The 22,064-nt window shown below is 31.3% G+C and overlaps 2 protein-coding genes across 4 annotated transcripts in view; one reads left to right on the top strand and one right to left on the bottom strand.

The window, feature by feature from the left end:
* LOC114334526 (E3 ubiquitin-protein ligase HUWE1) overlaps nt 1-12,011 on the bottom strand; it is a 192,570-nt gene extending 180,559 nt beyond the window's left edge. For all 3 annotated transcript variants that reach the window (XM_028284586.2, XM_028284587.2, XM_028284588.2), the window contains exon 1: nt 11,687-12,011. The gene's annotated coding sequence lies outside the window, so the exon portion shown is untranslated. The remainder of the gene's footprint in view (nt 1-11,686) is intronic.
* A 1,613-nt stretch (nt 12,012-13,624) lies between these two features.
* Nucleotides 13,625-22,064, top strand: part of LOC114334525 (protein MEMO1) — an 83,855-nt gene continuing 75,415 nt past the window's right edge. Inside the window, exons 1-2 of the mRNA XM_028284585.2 lie at nt 13,625-13,804; nt 13,904-13,985. Of these exons, the coding sequence (XP_028140386.1) occupies nt 13,756-13,804; nt 13,904-13,985 (131 nt within the window). The 5' untranslated portion in view covers nt 13,625-13,755. The remainder of the gene's footprint in view (nt 13,805-13,903; nt 13,986-22,064) is intronic.

Raw genomic sequence — 22,064 nt, 5'->3', positions numbered from 1 at the left:
GAAGGTAAAAATCAACTATGACCTTCGATTTCGGTAAATCTCCATTCATTTTCACGAATTGACAATAACAACTTGCGGTTTTAGCCTGGGGTATATGTCACCCCTTCTCGGGGGTGAAAATTACTTTATTAAAAATAACCCCACAAATCGAGAGAGGGGCAAATTTTAAGCAAAATTTGTTATATAATGTTATTAAAATAAATCAATACTTTTTGAGTTAATAAAGATCAAATATTTTAATTTTTGTGAAAGAAAATGCATGCTTTAAAGCGATATTTCATAAATAACTCAAAAACTGTAAGTTTTTACAAAAAAGTTTTCATCACTAAAATTGAAGCTAATAAAAAATATAATAAATTGCTTACTTGAAAAACCCTTTAATGTTAATTTAAAGTAAGTTATTGATAATTAAATGTATATTTTTTTCTGCGACTGTTCAAATCTAAGGATTCAAGCTTAAATAACGGGAAAGAGATGCATTTTATAACACTTAGGTACTAAATACTTGTCAAAGTACTTAGAAATACCTATCAAAAATGAGCTCCAGAAAAAGTTGATAGCATCAAAATTTATACTTATAAAGTATACAGCTATAAAACTATATTACATTTAATCTTTCAAATACTTTATTTTTTTAGATCATATTTAAAATAATAACTCCAACAATACTCGATTGATGTAAAAAATGATAGATAACGAAATTTGAGTTTTTTTTTATTAGCAAAGATTTTACTTGTCTTTTGATTTATGTATGAATCAAAATAACGAAGATAGAAACGTTTAAGCCTAAATTTTACTATGAGAACAATGTAACTGGAGCCCTTTAACCTATTATCCTAAAAAATAAAGTATTTGAAAGATTAAGCCGGTACTTTATGTCACGGCTGACAGCTGGTTAGTTAACCGGAGTTTAATCGGGACCTCTTTAGGGTCTCTTGCGTTGTAATAAATGCAATTACAGGTATTATTATGATTATAAATAAGAATAATACTTATAATAATACTTATAATTACTGAAAAGATCGCCAAGTACAGAGATCTGGAAATTCAAATACGGAGACAATGGAGAATGCAAAGTACCCAGACGATACTGATTATTATGTCTACTACTGGAGTCATTTCGAAGACCCTCCTCGAAAGCATAAAAAAGCTGGGTCTTAAGGGGTCATATACGTTTCTCGAGCTTAAAAAGTAGTCTAAATGTAATGATAAATTGTACGAAAACTATTGGGCTAATTGATTTCATTTTTTTTTTAATTTTAAAGGTGGAGCATAAAACATATGTTAAAAGTTAAAAAATAATTAAAAACATGGCGGCTGCGTCCAGTGGTTTGAACATGTTTTTTTGGTCAGGTCAAACGGTGGGCATGATAACTACTTAACCGTTCGTCCGATTAACGTAATTTTTGGCATACATATTCTAAATTAGATTCACTATCGTGTGACGAGAGCTTATTTGATTAAATTTAACCATTTTCAATAGCAATAAAAAAAGACAATTTTTTTGGTGAAAATTACGACTTTTTTTTTAAATTTTGACCATTTCCGTAATTTTTTTTTCTTCTTAAATTCCTCTCGTCACACGAGAACTATGACTCTAAAAAATGATAAAAATTAAACAATTTTTGTTTCAGATAAATATTACGAGCTGAATCATGCCCACCGTTTGACCTGAAAAAAAAAACACGTTCTACATCATTGGAGGCAGCCGCCATGTTTTTAATTATTTTTAAGTTTTAACACATGTTTTATGCTCATTAAGAGTCCACCTCTAAAATTAAAAAAAAAAATGAAATCAATTAGCCCAATAGTTTTCGTACAATTTATCACATTTAGACTACTTTTTAAGCTCGAAAAACGTATATGACCCCTTAATGAACATCTTTATAAGACCATGCAGAAAGCAGTACTACTCGCAACAGCCGGATGTGTACGAAAATTTTTGGGAGATACACCTGCATACCAAGTCACCTAGGGCTCGATAACACTGAAAGAGTCCCACCAGAGCTCAATCCTTTTCGATACCGTAGCTATCTGGGATGAGTCAATTTTCCCCTTAGAGGGAGTGTGAGCCGTATGGCTAAATCTGGATACTTATAATTGCATTTATTACAACGCAAGAGACCCTAAAGAGGTCACGATTAAACCCCGGTGAACTAACCGGCTGTTAATCGAGACATAAAGTATCGGGCCTAAATGTAATACAGTTTTAGAGCTCTTGAAATTACCTTTCAAATAGTTGGATGTGCCTGATATCATAAAAATTAACAGAGTGATTAAAAAAAAATTCATTTTTTTTGTAAAAATTTTTGGAGTATAAATTTTGATCCTATCAACTTTTTCTGGAGCTCATTTGATAGGTACAGTAGAGCGTCGATTATCCGAATGTCAATCAACCGAACGACCGGTTATAAGAACTCCCGACTCCCGCACTCGAGTACCCAGCAAGCATTAGTAATTTTCTTCAATATTGTATCCAAAAATATGTAGTTGCAAAGACTGCACTTTTTTGTTTAATTGCTATTTGTCATTATCAATATATAAATAAATATGTAGGTATATAAATATGGCTTTTATTCACTTGTGGATAAATATGTATGACTATATCAATATATATTTATATTTATTTATTGACGGAAAACTCCATTTTACAATTAAAATTAAAAGTCAAAATTAAACATTGAACACAAGTTAACTTACATTACTTACAATTAAACTAACGACATCAAAAAATTAAAATCAAATTAAAATAATTCATGTGAAATTATAGTCCTTTTAAAAGCATTTAGTGTGACTCCCATAAAGTCTATATTTGGAAACTCATTTACACTAGAAACAATTCTATTTAAAGGCATATTTTCTGCATGACGTGTATTGCACGATCTAGCGGATAGCAAGGGATATCTTCTCAAACTCCTAGCTGGAACATAAAAATCTATTCGACCCAGAATGCTAGGTGCAACAATAATACCATTTAACACCTTAAATACGAAATTAAGGTCAAAGTATCGCCTGCGATCCTCTAGACGGTGCAAATGAAACATCTGCATGACCTGACTGGAATTCAATTGCATTCCTCTAGTACCTAATCTATACCGCAGATATCTAACGAATTTATTTTGAATCGATTCAATTCGATATTTGTGATTCTCATAACTTGGACTCCAAATCACTGAACAATACTCTAGTAATGAACGAACATAACTCAAAAACAATCTCACAATTACAAACAAATTATTAAAATCATATGACATTCTGATGACTAACCCTAATGTCCGATTAGCACGCGCAATAATGGCATCATAATGGTCCACGAAACTTAGCTTACTATCCAGTAACACACCTAAATCCTTAATTACCTGAACCCTAGATAAATCCACATCTCCTACCTTGTATTTAAAATCACTGGTGGTCTTATTACGTGAAAAAATAATATATGAGCATTTCGAAGCATTCAATCTAAGATTATTTTCCTGGCACCAATGTACTAAAGAATCCAAGTCTCTCTGCAAATCCTCACAATCAGATTCTGACCTAATGCATTTAAATATCTTTAAGTTGTCTGCAAATATCAGATATTCAGATTTAAAGTTCCTACCAATATCATTTACCAACAACAGAAAAAGCTTAGGACCCAAATGGGAACCCTGCGGAACCCCTGACACGGCTTCAAATCCATTAGAAACACATCCTGCTGATCTTAGTTGCAATGTTCTTCCTTGCAAATACGAAGTAAACCAAGCTAATAAAGAACCAGTGATACCAAAGTTTCTCAGCTTTGTAATTAAGACATTATGATCTAGTATGTCAAAGGCCTTACTGAAATCGGTGTAAATAGAGTGCACCTCGTAACCCTCATCCATTGCTGTACCTATACTATCGATATACAAAAAGAGGTTAGTGAGAGTAGAACGTCCGCCTACAAATCCATGTTGGTTGTCCATAATAATGTTCCTAAAACAATTATCCAAACTTGGCAAAACCATTTTTTCAAATACTTTAGATAAGGCTGACTGAATACAAACTGGCCGATAATTTTTGATATCACTATGATCTCCTGCCTTGAAAATAGGACACACAAAGGAATGTTTCCATCTGTTCGGGAAAATTCCCGTCTGGAGAATATAGTTCGATTATCTGAACAAATCGGTTTTCCGAACACCCATGTCCCCCAATTAGTTCGGATAATCGACGCTCTACTGTATTTTTAAGTACTTTGACAAGTATTTAGTAAATGTTATAAAATGCATCTCTTTACCATTATTTAAGCTTGAATCCTTAGATTTGAATAGTCGTAGAAAAAACTATACATTTAATTACCTATAACTTACTTTAAATTTACATTAAAGGGTTTTTCAAGTCAGCAATTTATTATATTTTTTATTAGCTACAATTTTAGTGATGAAAACTTTTTTGTAAAAACTTAGTTTTTAAGTTATTTATGAAAAATCGCTTTAAAGCATGCATTTTCTTTCACAAAAATTAAAATATTTGATCTTTAATAACTCAAAAAGTATTGATTTATTTTAATAACATTATATAACAAATTTTGCTTAGAATTTGTCCCTCTCTTGATTTGTGGGGTTATTTTTAATAAAGTAATGTTCACCCCCGAGAAGGGGTGACATATACCCCTGGCTAAGTTGTTATTGTTAATTTTGTTTCTTGAGGTATCCTCTATCCGCTCACCAATTTTCGTGAAAATGAATGGAGATTTACCGAAATCGAAGGTCATAGTTGATTTTTACCTTCAGTGACTGCACTATGGAAAGAAAATGGCAATTCAATAATTGAGATGCGTATATTTTGTGAGCTCATAAATTATTAAACGATATGTAGTTGCCAAATAATTAATTTAAGTTATTTTTTCTACAGCCATGTTAAAAATGCAATTTTTAGCACTCCATACGAGCGTTAAAAATGCTACTATAAGGCACTAATGCTTTAAAAAAAATTTTAAGGCACTGCAGTTCGTATTGACCGTATATGCAATTTTGATGTTATGTCAAAAAAATATAAAATTGGAATGTCAGTCAAGTTCAAGTAAAAGTTTTTGTAGATGTTGTCCTGTAATTACGTTTGTAGAAAAAATATTGTATGATATGCCTGTTAAAAAGTACATTTTTAAAGCACTCATGTGAATTGCAGAACTCGCTTTCGCTCATTCTGCAAACTTTCACATGCGTGCATTAAATGTGTACTTTTAACACTTATATCATAAATAACTATTAAGTACAACTCTCTCTTCAGCCAGGAATATGGGATGGTTTTGTGTATAAAATATTGAACTCGTTGGCTCCATCTTACTTTCAAAATTATGTTTCTTTTCAGAGAGATGTACATGACTATAATACAAGGGGTACAAATAATCTACATATTGTTGAGTTTAAAAATAGCTTTATGATGAATTCTTTAATTTGCAAAGGGTTTAGAGAATATAATGAACTACCTCTCGATTTAAGAACTTGTAGAAACATTAATACATTCAAGTACAGTTTAAAAAAATATATTATAGAGAATAGGATGTGTTGAATGTATGTGTGTTGCCTTGTATGTATACTTATTGTGCTTACATTAAACGAATTGGTATTTTATTCAAATGTTTGTGGCTTTCGATATTGACATTTTAATTAGTTTCAGTTTTTTACTTTTTAAATTTTAAATTATCAAATGTTTGTGGCTTTAGGTATTGACATTTTAAATTAGTTTTAGTTTTTTACTTTTTAAATTATGTTATGGACTATATCAATACTTGTATTGTTTTGACTATATGTACTTTAGCATGTTTATATTAGGTTATCCTATTTCAAATAAAGTATTATATTATAAAAAATGGTTTTCTTGCGAAGGGTTTGTAGCTCAATAATCGAAAGGCGCGTGATTTAAGAGTTTATTCTTAGAATATAAGCTATACGAATTAAACTACTATTAACTTTTTTGTAAAAACTTACAGTTTTTCAGTGATTTACGAAAAACCGCTTCAAAACATGCATTTTTTTCACGAATAATTAAAATCTTGGATCTTTAATAACTTAAAAAGTATTGACTTATTTTAATAACTTTATATAATAAATTTTGCCTATAATTTGTTCTTTTACAGATTTGTGCAGTTATTTTTTATAAAATAATTTTCACCCTCGAGAAGGGGCGGTATTAACCCTCAGGGTAAAGGCGCAAGGTGGTACCATGTCACCTTTGTTTCTTGATGTATCCTCTAACCACTGACCAGAGAGAGAGAGACATACTTTATTGATACAATGTACCAAAAGGCCATCGACCGAAGTCTTTCAGACAATTTACACTATTAACATACATTAATATAGTATATGTTTTTTGTTAATATTAATACAATACAATAATTAAAAAAAATATTTGTATGTGGCGGTAATCACAATATCACTGACAATTAGTTACAATATACAGATGATGATTTAAATAGAGTTGTTTATTGTCTTGATGTGTAGCAGATTTCTTCAAAAAGAGTTCTTCCTGGATATCTACGGGCACTGTCCTCTGGTATCTTCACAATGTGGGGCTCAATCAAATTTTTGTTATTGTCATTAATAAAGAGATATTTAAACAGCATATTGAGTCTCTCATTAATAGGTTCAATTCCAGTTTTCTCGTACAGCATTCTGTTGGATGGATTATGAAGTGGACTATCAGGATGACGCATTCTAGTAATTTGTCGAAGGCTAGTTGTTTCAGCCACCTTTATATTATTTTTTGCAGGACCTTTAGAATTATAGAAAATTGCAGAACCATACTCCAGCATGGGCCTGCAAATCATTTTATAAATATTGGCTGCTGTTTCAATCGTAATTCCCTCATTCTTGTATGTTAAACTTCTGAAGTGTTTTGCTCTAGTTATAATTTTCCTTTTTATAACTGCTGTGTGGTGGTTGAACTTCAATTTGTTATCTATTTCTATTCTTAAATACTTAACAGTTTGGGAGGGTTTAATAATATTGTCGCATATGTTTATAGTTGGTGAGTGATCTTGGATTCTATGGTTAAATATTATTAGTTTTGTTTTAGAAGGATTGATTGTTAATCTCCATTTATTCATCCAAGATATTGTGTCATCCACCTGCCTCTGCAATAAGTCCATTGTCTTTATTAAATTTTTTCCATATGATATCACTGCAGTGTCATCAGCAAATTGTAGCAAATTGGTATTGGTTAGTCTATTGTCGCATATGTCACTGCAATAGAGATTATACAATAGAGGGGAGAGTGGTGAACCTTGTGGAACTCCTTGTTGCACTGAAAATGAATGGGAATATGTTTCATTGATCTTAACTATACACCTGCGTCTTCTAAGAAATTCGTCAATAATCCATATTAGAGAAGGGAAACATTTCATTCTGTGAAGTTTATATAACAATCCTCTATCTATGCCAAACGGAGCCAAAAGCCTTCTTGATGTCCAAGAAAACTCCAGCGGCCTTTAGTCCTTGCAATCTTGCTGCCTGTATATTGGATGTTACTATTGAAAGAGGAAGGATTGTAGATGATTTTTCTCTAAATCCAAACTGGTGTGCTGGAATATGTTGGTTTAATTCATTATAATATAATCTTCCTTGGATAATTTTCTCAAAATTTTTTCCAATTACTGGGAGAAGGGTGATTGGACGGTAATCTTGGGGTAGTTGATGGTTAGTTGGACCACTGACCAATTTTCGTGAAAATCGATGAAGGTTCACCGAAATTGAAGGTAATCGTTGATTTTTACCTTCAGTGACTGCACTATACAAAATAATTTGCAATTTACTAATCTAAATGGGCGTAATTTGGGAGCTTATAAATTATTAAATGATATGTAGTCGCCAAATAATTAATTTAATGCATTTTAAGTACAACTTTCTCTTAAGCCAGGAAGATAGGGTGGTTTTCTTGCGAAGGAGTTGTAGCTCAATTATCGAAATGCAAGTGATTTAACAGTTTATTCTTAGAGTATATAAATAGGAATTATATCCGCAATACGATATATTTTAAGTTTTCTCAGCAATTTTCTCTTAAGTTAAATCAATTAAAGGGTTGTTTGGGGGTGAAGGGGATGAGCTCAAAAATCGAAACTATATAATTTCAAGAGCTCATAAATAGCTCGTAACTCAGCTCCCCCCCCCCCCTAAAGTATTAAATTCCTGCATATGGAAGCTCATAAATCAGGGCTATGTTTTCTAATTTGTGCAAGGGGGGGGGGGGGGCAGCTCAACACGGGTGTAAAAATAAACAAACCAAGACACATTAAATGCTACTAGGAGCACTTCATAATCATAATTTACAATGTACAAACTTTGGAAATAATGATTTGGGATTTACAATGTATATACATTGTACATTATGATTCGGGAGTGCTCCTAGAAGCATTTATGTGTCTTGGTTTGTTTATTTCTACTGCATCTTGATTGTAAATTTAATATAGTTTTTTGTGAGAATATTCTCATTTTTGATATGAATTAAAATATCTTTGTGCTCATTAGCATAAGAATCTACTGTATAAATGTGGAGTCATACAGTTACCAGACTTCAGTTTGATGGTGGCAAAAGCTATGGCTGAGTTCATGTTTAATTTGTGCTCAAAAAACTATTCTAAACCAAGAAGATGTAGATGTAAGTGTGAAGAGTATCAATGTGTTAAGTCACTTGCAATACAGATGAGTGGTTTACAAGCAGAGACGCATCATGTCCAAATAAATAGCTAAAAATAGAGTTAAATCCACTTTTATACAGGGTGTTTCATTGGGAAACGGAAATACTTTAATGGTGAATAGAGGTCACCGAGCCGGTTCTAGATATACTACATTTTTTGCCCTACTAACTTTTATAACCGAGTTACAGGGTGTTTTATCGATTTTGTCCATTTCTTTCCTAAGCCATAACTTTAGAACCACCCTGTATATTTTTTTAATATTTGGTACATGTATGTCTCATTCAAAACCCAAACGACCGACATACTAACCATTAGAAAAATCCAGGTCCGGATTAACAAAAAATTATAACGTAATTGTGACCTTAAATCAACACCCTGTATATTCAAAAACTAAGTTTAATGGTTCGCTTCAATTTTTCGGCCAGACAATTTTATGACTTTAATTTTGATATTATATTGAATTTTTTAAAAACTCTGACATTAAAAAGCAGGTATTACTAACTTTTAGTTATTAATGATTAAAGTTAATGAATAAATACTCATTTTAAAAATAATCAATACTTATTTACCACATTGGAACGACCCAATTACTAATGACAAGAAAAATCCAGGTCCGGATTAACAAAAAAATATAAAGTAATTGTGAGCTTGAACCAACACCCTGTATATTGAAATTTTGAAAATTTGTCTGCGCATTTTAAAAGAGCAACAAAAATGCGTTAAAAGGTGCATGTCAAATTTTTGCACAGATAATTTAATTACGGCAATTTTGATATCATATTGATTAATTCTGTAAAGGTCACAAGAAGCTGCCAGAAAAATTAAGAACAATTCCAATGTAATAAGAAAATCAATTCGAAATCTTTTAAAACGAGCAAGGAAATGCATCGAACAAAATGTCTGACATTTTGAGCAACTGTTATTTCTAGTTCAAATATTTTTAATTAATGTTAAATTGTTGAATTGTTTAAACAATTTTTTTTTATTGCAATATAGCTGTTTTGTTTAATTCTTTACTAAATCATTAAAATATCCCAATTCTCGCAATTCTAATTTTTAATGATGTGCATACAGCTACAAATACAGAGAATCCAAGAATCCGTGAAGCCAGCGTAGTAAATAAGTATTTTTAAAATAAGTATTGATTCATTAACATTAAATTATTAAAAGTTAATAATACATATCTGGTTTTTAATCTCCGAGTTCTTTAAAATTTCAATATAATTTCAAAATTGATGTAATTAAATCAACGGAGAAAAAACTAAAATGAACGTTTAATCACAGTTTTTATGCTCTTTTAAAATGCGCAGACAAATTTTCAAAATTATAATATACAGGGTGTTGGTTCAAGCTCACAATTACTTTATATTTTTTTGTTAATCCGGACCTGGATTTTTCTTGTCATTAGTAATTGGGTCGTTAAAATGTGGTAAAGAAGTATTGATTATTGTTAAAATGAGTATTTATTCATTAACTTTAATAATTTATAGCTAAAAGTTAATAATACCTGCTTTTTAATATCAGAGTTCTTAAAAAATTCAATATACAGTAGAGCGTCGATTATCCGAACGTCGATCAACCGAACGACCCGAACTCCCGACTCCCGCACCCCTGCCTCGAGTACTGGTTAGTAATTCACGCTTAAAATATCTTCAATTTTCTTCAATTGTGTATCCAAAAATATGTTGTTGCAAAGACTGCACTTTTCTGTTTATTGTTATTTGTCATTATCAAGGTATAAACAAATATACAGTTATATAAATATGGTTTTTATTCACTTGTGGATAAATATGCATGGCAATCTCAATATAGTTCGAATATTCGAACAAATCGGTTTTCCGAACGCCCATGTCCCCCAATTAGTTCAGATAATTGACGCTCTACTGTAATTTCAAAATTAGTCATAAAATTGTCTGGCCGAAAAATTGAAGTGAACCATTAAACTTACTTTTTTGTGCTCTTTTCAGGTATGCAAACAGATTTTCAAAATTTGAATATACAGGGTGTTGTTTTAAGGTCACAACTACTTTATAATTTTTTGTTAATCCGGACCTGGATTTTTCTTATGGTTAGTATGTCAGTCGTTTGGGTTTTGAATGAGACATATGTGTACCAAATATCAAAAAAATATACAGGGTGGTTCTAAAGTTATGGCTTAGGAAAGAAATGGGCAAAATCGATAAAACACCCTGTAACTCAGTTATAAAAGTCCGCAGGGCAAAAAATGTAGTATGTCTTGAACCGGCTTGGTAACCTCTATTCACCGTTAAAGTATTTCCGTTTCCCAATGAAACACCCTGTATAATGTAAGCAGAAACTCATCACATCTAAATATTTTTATTCATATTGAGTACAAACTTATACTCATACTAATGAGAACATACTCAGAGTTTACACTCCATTCTTATTCACACCACCCTTTGTTTTTACTGCTTTTGACCCATAATCCATCTCTTATGTTAAGGTATTAATGAAATATATTTCAATTTTCCATTTTTTTCTTTAATGCATACTTAAAATCAACGGTTTTTCTGTCTTTAGAGACAGAAATCTATGGAGACACACTATAAAGAATATCAAGAAGACCAGTGTACACTTCCTCCAGGGGGCCAAGACTGAAGAAGATACTTAATATAAATAAGCAAATAAAATATATGATTTTTCATAGAAATCTTTTATGCGAATTATCTTAATACTAATTAGTATTATTTAGTCTACACCCCAGTTATTGTTTTTGTAATACCTTTACAATACTGGTAATGCTTAGTCACCCTTATAGAATGTGTCTAACTACATTAATTGGGTATCATATTTTCTACAAGAACCGAAAGAGATAAAAAAGGTGCACGGGAATTGATCAAATTAATTGAAAATCACCTCAGAACATTGCCGGTAAATCATAAACTGCAGATTTTTATTTTATGAGTCGGCCATGTTGAAAAACAATTGACAAAACATAGGTATACAGACCAGATATTGATAACAACAAAAATAAACTCGCATACGTTAATTACCATCTTCACTTCTTACCTTATTGTACGAATTAAATGAAGAAATATAATTCATTACATGGATTGTTGTTGTTTGGATTCCTTTCCTATAAATAATCAGCTACTCAATGGGATCGCACTAATTTCCTGATTTTATGTAACTAACGGTCTTTTGTGCTTCATGTGCAGCAAACTGTACACCTTTTTTTACCTTAAAAGACGAATTATTTCAATCATACACCCCCGGACTCAAATTTGAGCACTTTATCAACTAGAAGTCTTTGTTTAGCGAAATATTATCAAAAATGCAGAAATTTGTACACTTTGACTTTCCACTATGTTCTACAGAAACTTCCAGAACGCACAGGCGCAGACTATGACAGGCGCGAAACAGCTGTGTGCCAACTGTTAACAAACAAAAAACACTAGACCTGGCGGCGATGAGTATCAGATTTTTAAATATTTTGTTTTTGTTGTCTCAACAAAACAGATTAAACTACAGGAATATTGTTCATAAATAGATATTCAAAAAAAGAAATATAAATTCTAACTTTGTTTTTTTACGGAAAACTCGAGTACATGCTCGCGTGTGCTCCCGTAAAAAAATTCGCTGTGTCTAGGTACACGCTAACGTGTACGCAAATAAAAAAAGTTAGGTACACGCTTAAACATCATTAAGTCAGTGACGTCACTATTTAGCATGGCATGCACTCTGACTGGGTTTTTTGGTACACGCTAATTTGAGGAATTCAATATGCTGTGGTAAGTATCGCTTGTGAGGGTAAGTGTGGTTAGAATTTGTCTAATCACGTTGTGTTTACACTTTAACTTATTTTTTATTTGTTTAGTATTTTTTTTAATTAACTATGGAGTATGGATAATTATTTACTTCTTTTAATGAGTTTAACAACATTCTAAAACAGTATGAAAAAGATAATAGACAAAAATTCGTGATTAAGGGTAGCAGAAGTATTAAGATAAAACATACAGGGCGATTGATTAGTGTGATAAAGCTCAGTAGATCCGCTATAGTAATAGATAGCAATAAACGTTAATAACAAAAATTGTAGCAAACTTTAAGCTTTATATTAGAAAATTAGTTAGTTTATATTAGAAAATAACATAGTAGCAGACCAAACTTATGTTTTCTAAATGGAACAGCCTATATTTTATTTTATGTTCGAAATCTTCTTAACTTCCCCATCAAAAAAATATAAAGGTAATCGTAACAAGTTGTAACTCCCTGTATAAATAAAGATAAACACAACATCATTGGTTTATAAACTGGTATAATTAACTTATGTATAAAAAGTATAAACAGTGTTTTGTACATGTCATGTCAACTAAATATTTATTTTGTCTACCTGAATATATACTTTTATATACACATTGATTTATAAGTTTGAAACATCTAAATAGTTCTGCTTCCCTTCCCCTAATAACAAATATGTTTCTATCAAACAAACACTAAACATATCAAAATAGCGTGTACCAAAATATACAGTCACTGCGCACGCTAAATAGTGACGTCACTGGCTTGATGAAATTCAATTCCCGTGTACCTAACTTTTTTATTTGCGTACACGTTAGCGTGTACCTAGATACAGCGAAAAAAATTAAAGAATATGGCCTGTTATTTTTTTTTAATTTTGCTTTAATGCAGGGTAAAATAAAAAATTTAGCACATATCATATTTTGATTGTTTACAGTTACTAACATAGTTTGCTTTAAAATTAAATATTTGTCTAAAATTTAATAGTGAGGCAATATGAAATTTCCAAATAACCTGTTATTTAAAATTATTTACTATCTATAAATTATTAGTACTAAGCAAATTTTTGAAATTGAAACATGAAGCAATATAATAATTTTATGATAAATAACAAAGAAAACTCATTGAAAATCATTATACTTTTTTTTTAAACCACAACAATGAATTTGCTATTTTGACCTCCTTGACATATTTTGTTTCGGCTTCGGCGCATGCTTATTGTGGCTGTGGCAGATGTAATTTTTAATAAATTGTAGAGTTCTACTTTTAGGAATTATTATTAATATTTTAAAAAAATTTGTTTAATTCAATACATTATAAAACAAAGACTGAGAAAGATGCCTGTAAGACGAGCCCTACATGCAGGAAGTTGGTACACCGACTCTGGTAATAAAAACTAAACATTGATCAGCTGTTAAACAGTTTTACTGAATAAAAATAGTCTGCATTCTTTGTTATATGACTTTATTTGATCTGTATTTGCAGGGGCTGAATTATCCAGACAATTGGACTATTGGTTAAATCAGGCTGATTTGAGCCATGGCCCAGCCAGAGCAATTATTGCTCCGTAAGTATTGGTCTTTATTTCAACATCTTTATTAGATTAGCTCATTTTTATAGATACATTTAGGAAGTTATTTGGGACCACCTTATATCCAGAGCTCACACATTTCAATTTTGACCTGGAAGTTATATCTCTATTTTATCTTAACATGGCTTATGTTGTTTTTGGAACATTTGTTATTGTGTTATTTAAACGAAACTAATGCTAGCTCTAGTTTTTTTTTAAAGTAACTACTGATGTACAGTGGAACCTTGATTATATGTCTCTCCATTAATCGTCACCTCTGTTAACCATCAGAGTGCGTACATAAGTTGTATTGGCTACATAAGCTACATAGATTGAGTCATCAATTCATTTTGTTTGGGCATTTGACGGTGGCAATGTAGATGATGCTATTGCAACTGACACAGATTTGTGTAAAGAAACTAGAGAAGCTGCATCACACCGTGATTCACACAGGCAATAGCGATCGAGTGATATTCTCGACAAGAAGAAGTCAATTAAGTAGATTCCCTGATCATATACCAATTGGGAACTTCAGCCATTGCAAAATGTGAAATAACAGTAAAACAAACAAATATTTCAGAATATTTTACACCAAGTTGATTTCATTGTCCCTCTTAAATTGTAAAACAAAATAATACCAATAAAATTCGACATTCAGAAGATGGCAACTTTGATTATATGTTTTTACCAAAATATACATTGCTTATTCAACCTATGGACCAGTGAATAATTTTGGCAACCAAACGAGAATATTGTAGAAAGTTTTTAGATGAAATAGAAAAGTAAAAAAGTAGGAAGCAAAACTGGATTCCTTTTTTAATTTACAGATTTGTACCCTGTATCTAAATACAGTGGGTACCTACATATATTCAAAATAAAATTTTTTATTGATTTTAAACCTATATTTATATAACAGACTTTTGGCTTTAACAGACATCCCATCCCCCCAATTAGTCCCTTATATCTAGGTTTTACTGTATTATGATTTTAATTTTTTTTTTAATGTTCTGTTAACACGTTGGCGGACAGAACGTTCATAGACGTCTAATTTCCATTGAAGTAATGTGACACAACGTCTATAGACGTTGCATTTTACCCTATTCTACTTTGCAAAATACATATAGTGTCACAACACTTGCTTATACATTTGAAGCACTGTCCGTCAACGTGTTAACAGTCTTTAATTATCCTTCATACTCTTGATCTGGTGCACTGACAGATAATCGAGGGTCCACTGTACCTGGAGTTTTCAAAGTTTAGTCACTTTGCTCTAACTATTTACCAAACAAACATTAGTTAAATATTAGTAGTCCCAGCGCTAGGATATAAGGTGCCCACCTGCAAAACTAGCATAGGCGCCCTTAGACTGTTATACATAGTGTGACCAACTCCAAATCTGTCAGATTCTGGACAAGGCTAAAGAATATACCTAAAATCCTTGACTTTTCAATGAAAACCGGGCCATTTCATTTAAATACAGAAATTTATTATCATTTTATCGATTATTTAACATTATTATGTTGATAATGATATTTTTGATGGAATTAAGCCATGTTTTTGAATCATATTTTCAGAAGACGATAATTATTCAAATACAGAAACAAAAAGGTCCTCAGTTTGAATTTGCGTAGAACTAGAACTATAATACCGAGATATAAAATGCATGCGTTTTGGATGTGGTATTAGTATCACACTCTAGAAATTGTCGACTTTTTTTTCGTCTCACCAATTAAATTTGATGTGAATTCGTAGAAGAATTCAAAATTGCATTTTACCAAAATGTTGAAAATTCAGATGGCCCGGAAGCCTTGTCCGGAATGCCGGGGCATGACTTCTTAATTCGGGCCATGTCCCGGATTTTTCGGGCTAGTTGGTCACACTAGTCATACAGCAAGTTGCACCTATATACGGATACAACTAATTAAAGGTGGGTTTCCCCACCTCTAGATTTGAATATGAACATTCAGATCGAACACAAATACCTTAAATATGATGCAGATGTCTGCACCACCATATAGCAAACGCAAATTCATGATGCACCTGTATGAATGTCACAGTGTGACAGTCAAGTATGATGCACACCGGTGCATCACTGTATTAAAGGGGTTAAACAAGTTTTTTGTATAACACTAGCAGAAAAAAAACTCATTTTGGTGCCCCCCTGCAGTGCATCCCTTGCAGGCACGTTATCGCTGGCCCTGAATATTTTATTTATCAACGTGCAAGCCCAATTACAATAATGTTAAACTATAAATTCATAACACTGACTATATCTACGGTTACAATACAAAAAGTTAATCTGTATTATTATACAATGCAATACAAAAAGTTATCTATATCCATTACTCAAGTCAAGAGTACACAAAACCTGACGCAAGAATGAGCCAAAGGTTGCAAAGAAATCTATGTTATCATATGGATTGGCTAGTCTGGCAGTTCTTGAAATGAAGTTGTTAAATCCATACTTAGTGCGATGTATAGGGTAATGGAAACTAGCTGTAGATCTGGTAGGTCTAGATGGAACATGTATATTAATGTTATTAAGCAAAGAAGAAGCAGCAGCTCTACCATACAGAATATTGTAAAAAGTAATAAGATCTTTCTTCTTATGCCGCATAGAGATGGGTGGCATATTTAATGTAGCAAGTAAATCTGCATCAATGTAGTTGTCCAAGATGTTTAATTTGAAAGCAACCTGTTTAAGGAATTTATGCTCAACACGACACAAGGTCTCAATATGCACACCATAAAAAGGTGACCATACACAGGACGCATACTCAAGATGGGGACGGACAAGAGAGCAATAAAGCGTTTTTGGCAGTAATCCCAGTAAAATCCTGTGCGCTTCTTCTGATAAAGCCAAGCATCTGAAATGCCTTGTTGACTACATTATTTAAGTTGATCAGAAAGTTGTAGAGTAGCATCCAAAGTAACACCAAGGTCCTTGATGAAAGGTACAGTATCTAGGCAATGCTGTCCAATCTTGTATTCAAAATGGATTGGGGATCTAGATCAAGAAAACGTAATGGCTTTGCATGTAGATGGATTCAGACTCATCCCAGTTCTTGTACACCAGTCCAACAAATTGATTAACTCATATTGAAGTTTATCACAGTCATTGGGAGATTTAATCAGACAGCTCAATTTTAAGTCATCGGCAAATAGCAAAAAAAGGGAAAAAGAAAAACATTCGTGAATATCGTTTATAAAAATGTTAAACAGAAGAGGCCCAAGATGTGATCCTTGAGGAACCCCTGAAGAAACAAGAATTGATTTGGAAAGAAAATTACCAATTTTTACTATCTGTCTATGATTAGACAAGTAGCTGCCAAACCAAGAAATCAATGGTTCATCAACACCAATCATTCTGAGCTTATGGACCAACATACCTTGAGACACCCTGTCGAACGCCTTGGAGAAATCAGTGTAAATTGTATCCACTTGATACTAGTATTATATCAGAAATAGTACAGAGTTTCAGTTACTTTTATTTAATTTATTTTACGTTTTGTTTTCTTACAAATTTTGGACAACATTTAGTTATGTCGTCCAAGAAGTAGCTATAAGAGGGCTATAAGCAAATACTATAGACTATAGACTATAATACATCCAACTCCTACAGAAAACTGGCAGCATGTTGCCACTAGCGGCTCTGCTGGCTCGCGTTGATAACTACGTTTTCTCAATGTAAACATACAAATTTAATTTTGTTAATTTTTGGATAACTAACTAATCTTGGTAATTGTTTGTATTTTTACACAAAATGTCTTATAAAATAGGTTCGGCAAAATGGATTCTCAAACAAATACCTAGGATGGCATCAAAATTAACTAAAGTGTATTCATGGACATATAAATAAAGATCTTTATTTATACGTCCATTCACCCCGATGAGAGGGTGTTTAGCTGCAATTTCTTTTTACAAGAAACCTAATCCTGTATAAGAAATTTATTTTCTATTATTAGGGCTAAGGGTTTTAATAATAATACAAATGATAGTGTGATATTTAGGTGTAACTTATAAAGGGAGCTTCAGATAAAATTAATGATATATTTAAAAGGTATTTTCAAAATTATATACATACCAAAGTGTTGAAAATGTTAAATATAAATTAAAATTAAAGTGTTACTTTGAAGAAACTCTCCAAAATGTATGTCCAATTTGGCCCAAAACTTTTATAGATAAATATTTTAATCTTTTATTAAAAGTGTATGTAAATGAAATTAACAATAGTAAAAAGGAAAAATTGTTTTTCATATTCTTATCTTCTATGCTTTTTATTTCTTTTCCTTTGCTGTTAAATGTAGTTTGCAGTAGATAGTGATCACTGCATATTTCATAGCTTCTTCTCATCCTTACGTCTCTTATCAAGCTCATCTCTGCTTTTTATACTATAGTATAGTCAATAATTGATTGTTAGTTTTTTGATATGACTTCTCGTATGATTTTATATATCTTTTTGTGATAGAAATGAGAATTCCAGTAATAGTTTTTGTTGATTTCATAGGGACCACCACCAACGTTTTTTGTATTTTTTCTTTATTATCGGTTACCAAAACAGCAAGAGCTGCTAAAAGTAAATCATCTGACACGATTCTGATTTTAAAGTAAAACGCGTACTGCAAAATCGGTACGGGTGTGTTCTCATTCGATTTTATTGTACTTTGTACTGCAATTGCATTCGACAAAATCGTTACTGCGGCGTTTAGTCCAGGGTACTCAAAGATCCAGGTAGCTGACTACTTTTTTAGTTATTGTAGACCTATAGGAAGAAAACCTACCTGTTTCCTGCCTAGAGTTCGCGTCCGTTTTTTAATTATTAACAATTTAGTAAAAAAATTGCGATTTTTTCGATTTTTTGCACTCCATTTAAAAGCTAAAGAGTTGACATAAAATTACAAAATTTAATTTTTTAGAACATTAAAAAAACTTCAAAATGCCGATTTTTGAAAGTTAAAAAGTTAATCTGTTGCTACGCAAACTGCAAAATAAGCGAAAATCGTTATTTGTTAATAAGTATTACTAAAACTACCTTAAAACTTTAGTGTTTCACCCAAAGTTGGGTATTGGGGTACTTAACAAATCTTTAAAACTTGAGACCGATCCATTAATCAGTTTAAGAGTTATTCTATTTGTTTATCCCAGAGACCTTTATTTTGCAATAACATAGGACAGAAAATAATGAAGATAGGGCAATTCTGAGTATGCCAAATGAAAGCAGAAGAGTGATAGTATCAAAATTTATTAAAAAAAGATAAAAAATTAATCAATATAATCAAAAATCCTAATGCCAAATTTTTGAAATTTTGTAGTTTATAAACATTTAGAATAACTTTACAAATATTGTCCGTATGAACAATCTCCTTATACAGGGTGTCCAGAAACTCTACCGACAAACGAAGACAGGAGATTCCTCAGATAATTTTAAGACAATTTAACTCAATTCGCCTAGTCCGAAAATGCTTCCTACGGGAGCTAGAGCTCTTTAAAGATGGCGTTATGTAATTAGTTTTTCTTAAATATCTCCAGAACGCTTCTATTTAGAAAAACAAAAATTGGTACACACATTTACTTTTCAGAGATGGATCGATTGCATCCATTGCGAATTTCTAGTACCAGTCATAGGCGTCCGTTTTGGGTAGGGCAACGGTTATTTTATCGCATAACTTTTTTGTCTTTAACTTTTATGCATTTTTGATACTGGATTATTAAATTGCGAGGTAATCTAGTACTAAAAAGTACTCTTGCTTTAAGTCGGTAGGACACACCGTTTTCTAGAAAAATCGATTTGAAAGTTTTTCGTATTTGGAATTTGAAAAAAAAAATTGAAAAAACTTAAAAAAAACGATGTATTTTACCAACATAAAGTAACAGTAACTCTTAGTACTCGAATACCTCATAATTTAATAATCTAGTGTCAAAAATGCTCAAAAATAAAAGACAAAAAAGTTATGTTATAAAATAACTGTTAACCTACCCTAAACGGACGCCTGTGACCAGTACTAGGAATTCGCAATTATTAAAATCGATTTATCTCTAGAATATAAATAAATGTACCAGTTTTCGTCTTTCTAAAGAGTTTATTTTTGAAATTTTTTTTTAAATTCAAAAAGCGAAAAATTTTCAAATCAATTTTTGTAGAAAACGGTGTGTCCTATCTACTTGAAGCAAGGGTACCTTTTTGTACTATAATGCCTCACAATTTAATAATCCAGTGTCAAAAATGCATAAAAGTTAAAGGTAAAAAAGTTATGCGATAAAATAACCGTTTCCCTACCCAAAACGGACGCCTATGATCGGTACTAGAAATTCGCAATAGATGGATTAGATTTATATCTAGAAGATAAATATGCGTACCAATTTTTGTTTTTGTAAATAGAAGCGTTCTGAAGGTATTTAAGAAAAACTAATTATAAGACGCCATCTTCAAAGAGCTCTAGCTCCCTTAGGAAGCATTTTCGGACTAGGTGAATTGGGTTAAATTGTCTTAAAATTATCTGAGGAATCTCCTGTCTTCCTTTGTCGGTAGAGTTTCTGGACACCCTGTATATTCGAAAAGCTAGTATTTTAACACGAATTTTCAAATAAAAAAATTTAGCCTGGGTTCATTAGGGACAAAGTTAGCGATGTGTTTTTTTAATTCACAGCTAATTTGTTTATAATAATTAAGGAATTTCATTGATGCCATTTTAAATAATGGGATTTGTATTTTTTGTTAAAAAATTTGCATAAACATTGTATCTTCACAGCACCCTCTACTATTTTTCAAAATTGTAGTTCAAACGGTTACCAGGGGAACCTACGAATCTACCGAGTTAAAATACCGAAAAAGCAATTTCAAACTAATACAATTTTCTATATCTCCGGATCAACTCAATGGATTTTCATCTTCCTTTTTTTAATTTATATGTAATTTCTACGTACATTACAAATATGCAATTTGTTTATAAATTTATTAATTAATAATCAGTCTAATTTGTTTAAACAATTGAATGGTGGGCTACAACAATGTTGTAAGCGACATATTGGATCAAAGTGAGGTTTTAATACAATATTATTGTATATCCAAAGACCAATGCGAGCATCTTTCAATCTGGTTAAAAACATTTTGCCTTCCCTGAGTTTTTCATACCGCAATGTTGGTATCCGTATGTTCAATGTTCATACATAGCTTGTCAATATGTTTTTTTCATCTCCTGCATAATCTCAATTCTGTCGCTTACAACATTGTTGTAGCCCACCATTCAATTATTGAAAAAATATTTTTTTACAAAAATCTATTTTTTAATCATAGTATCATTAATGATCATACAAAAAGTTAAAGTTCACGTTAATAAATAAATTATTTTTATTAGATAATTATTTATTGAAGATAATTTATTTATTAAAGTATACCTTAATTGTTTGTATCATTAATAATGATAGTGTGATTAAAAACATGGATTTTTGTAAAAAAATTATTTTTTCAAAAATTGTTTAAAGAAATTAAACTTTTTATTAATTAATAAATGTCAAATTGCAAATAGACAAATTACATATTTGTAATGTAGAGAAAAGTTACATACAAATTAAAAAAGAAAGATCAAAATATATTCAGTAGATCCCGAGATATAGAAAATGATAGTATGTAGTTTTAAGTTGTCTTTTTTAGTTTTTGTCGGCATTTGTCGGCTCCCAGCTCCCCCTTCACTTACCACGACTAGTCACCAACTGAACAATACTTTTAAAGATTCGTGTAAAATACCAACTTTTCAAATGTGTACAATGATTTTTTCTACGGAGAATATTTTTAAGGTTGTTCTAAATGTTTATAAACTACAAAATTTCAATAATTTGGCATTTGTACTTTTGACTATATTATATTTTTTTTATCTATTTTTAATACATTTTGATAGTATCACTTTTCTACTTTCATTTGAAATACGCAGAATTGCCTTATCTTCATTATTTTCTGTTTTATGTTAATGCAAAATAAAGGTCTCTGGGATAAACAAATAGAATAACTTTTAAACTAATCAATGGATCGGTCTCAAATTTTGAGGGTTTGTTAAGAACCCCAATACACAACTTTGGGTG

Source organism: Diabrotica virgifera, chromosome 10 (assembly GCF_917563875.1).
Source record: "Diabrotica virgifera virgifera chromosome 10, PGI_DIABVI_V3a".
Lineage (NCBI taxonomy): Eukaryota > Metazoa > Arthropoda > Insecta > Coleoptera > Chrysomelidae > Diabrotica > Diabrotica virgifera.
Note: the sequence above shows the minus strand (reverse complement) of the source record. Positions and strands in the feature narration are given on the sequence as shown.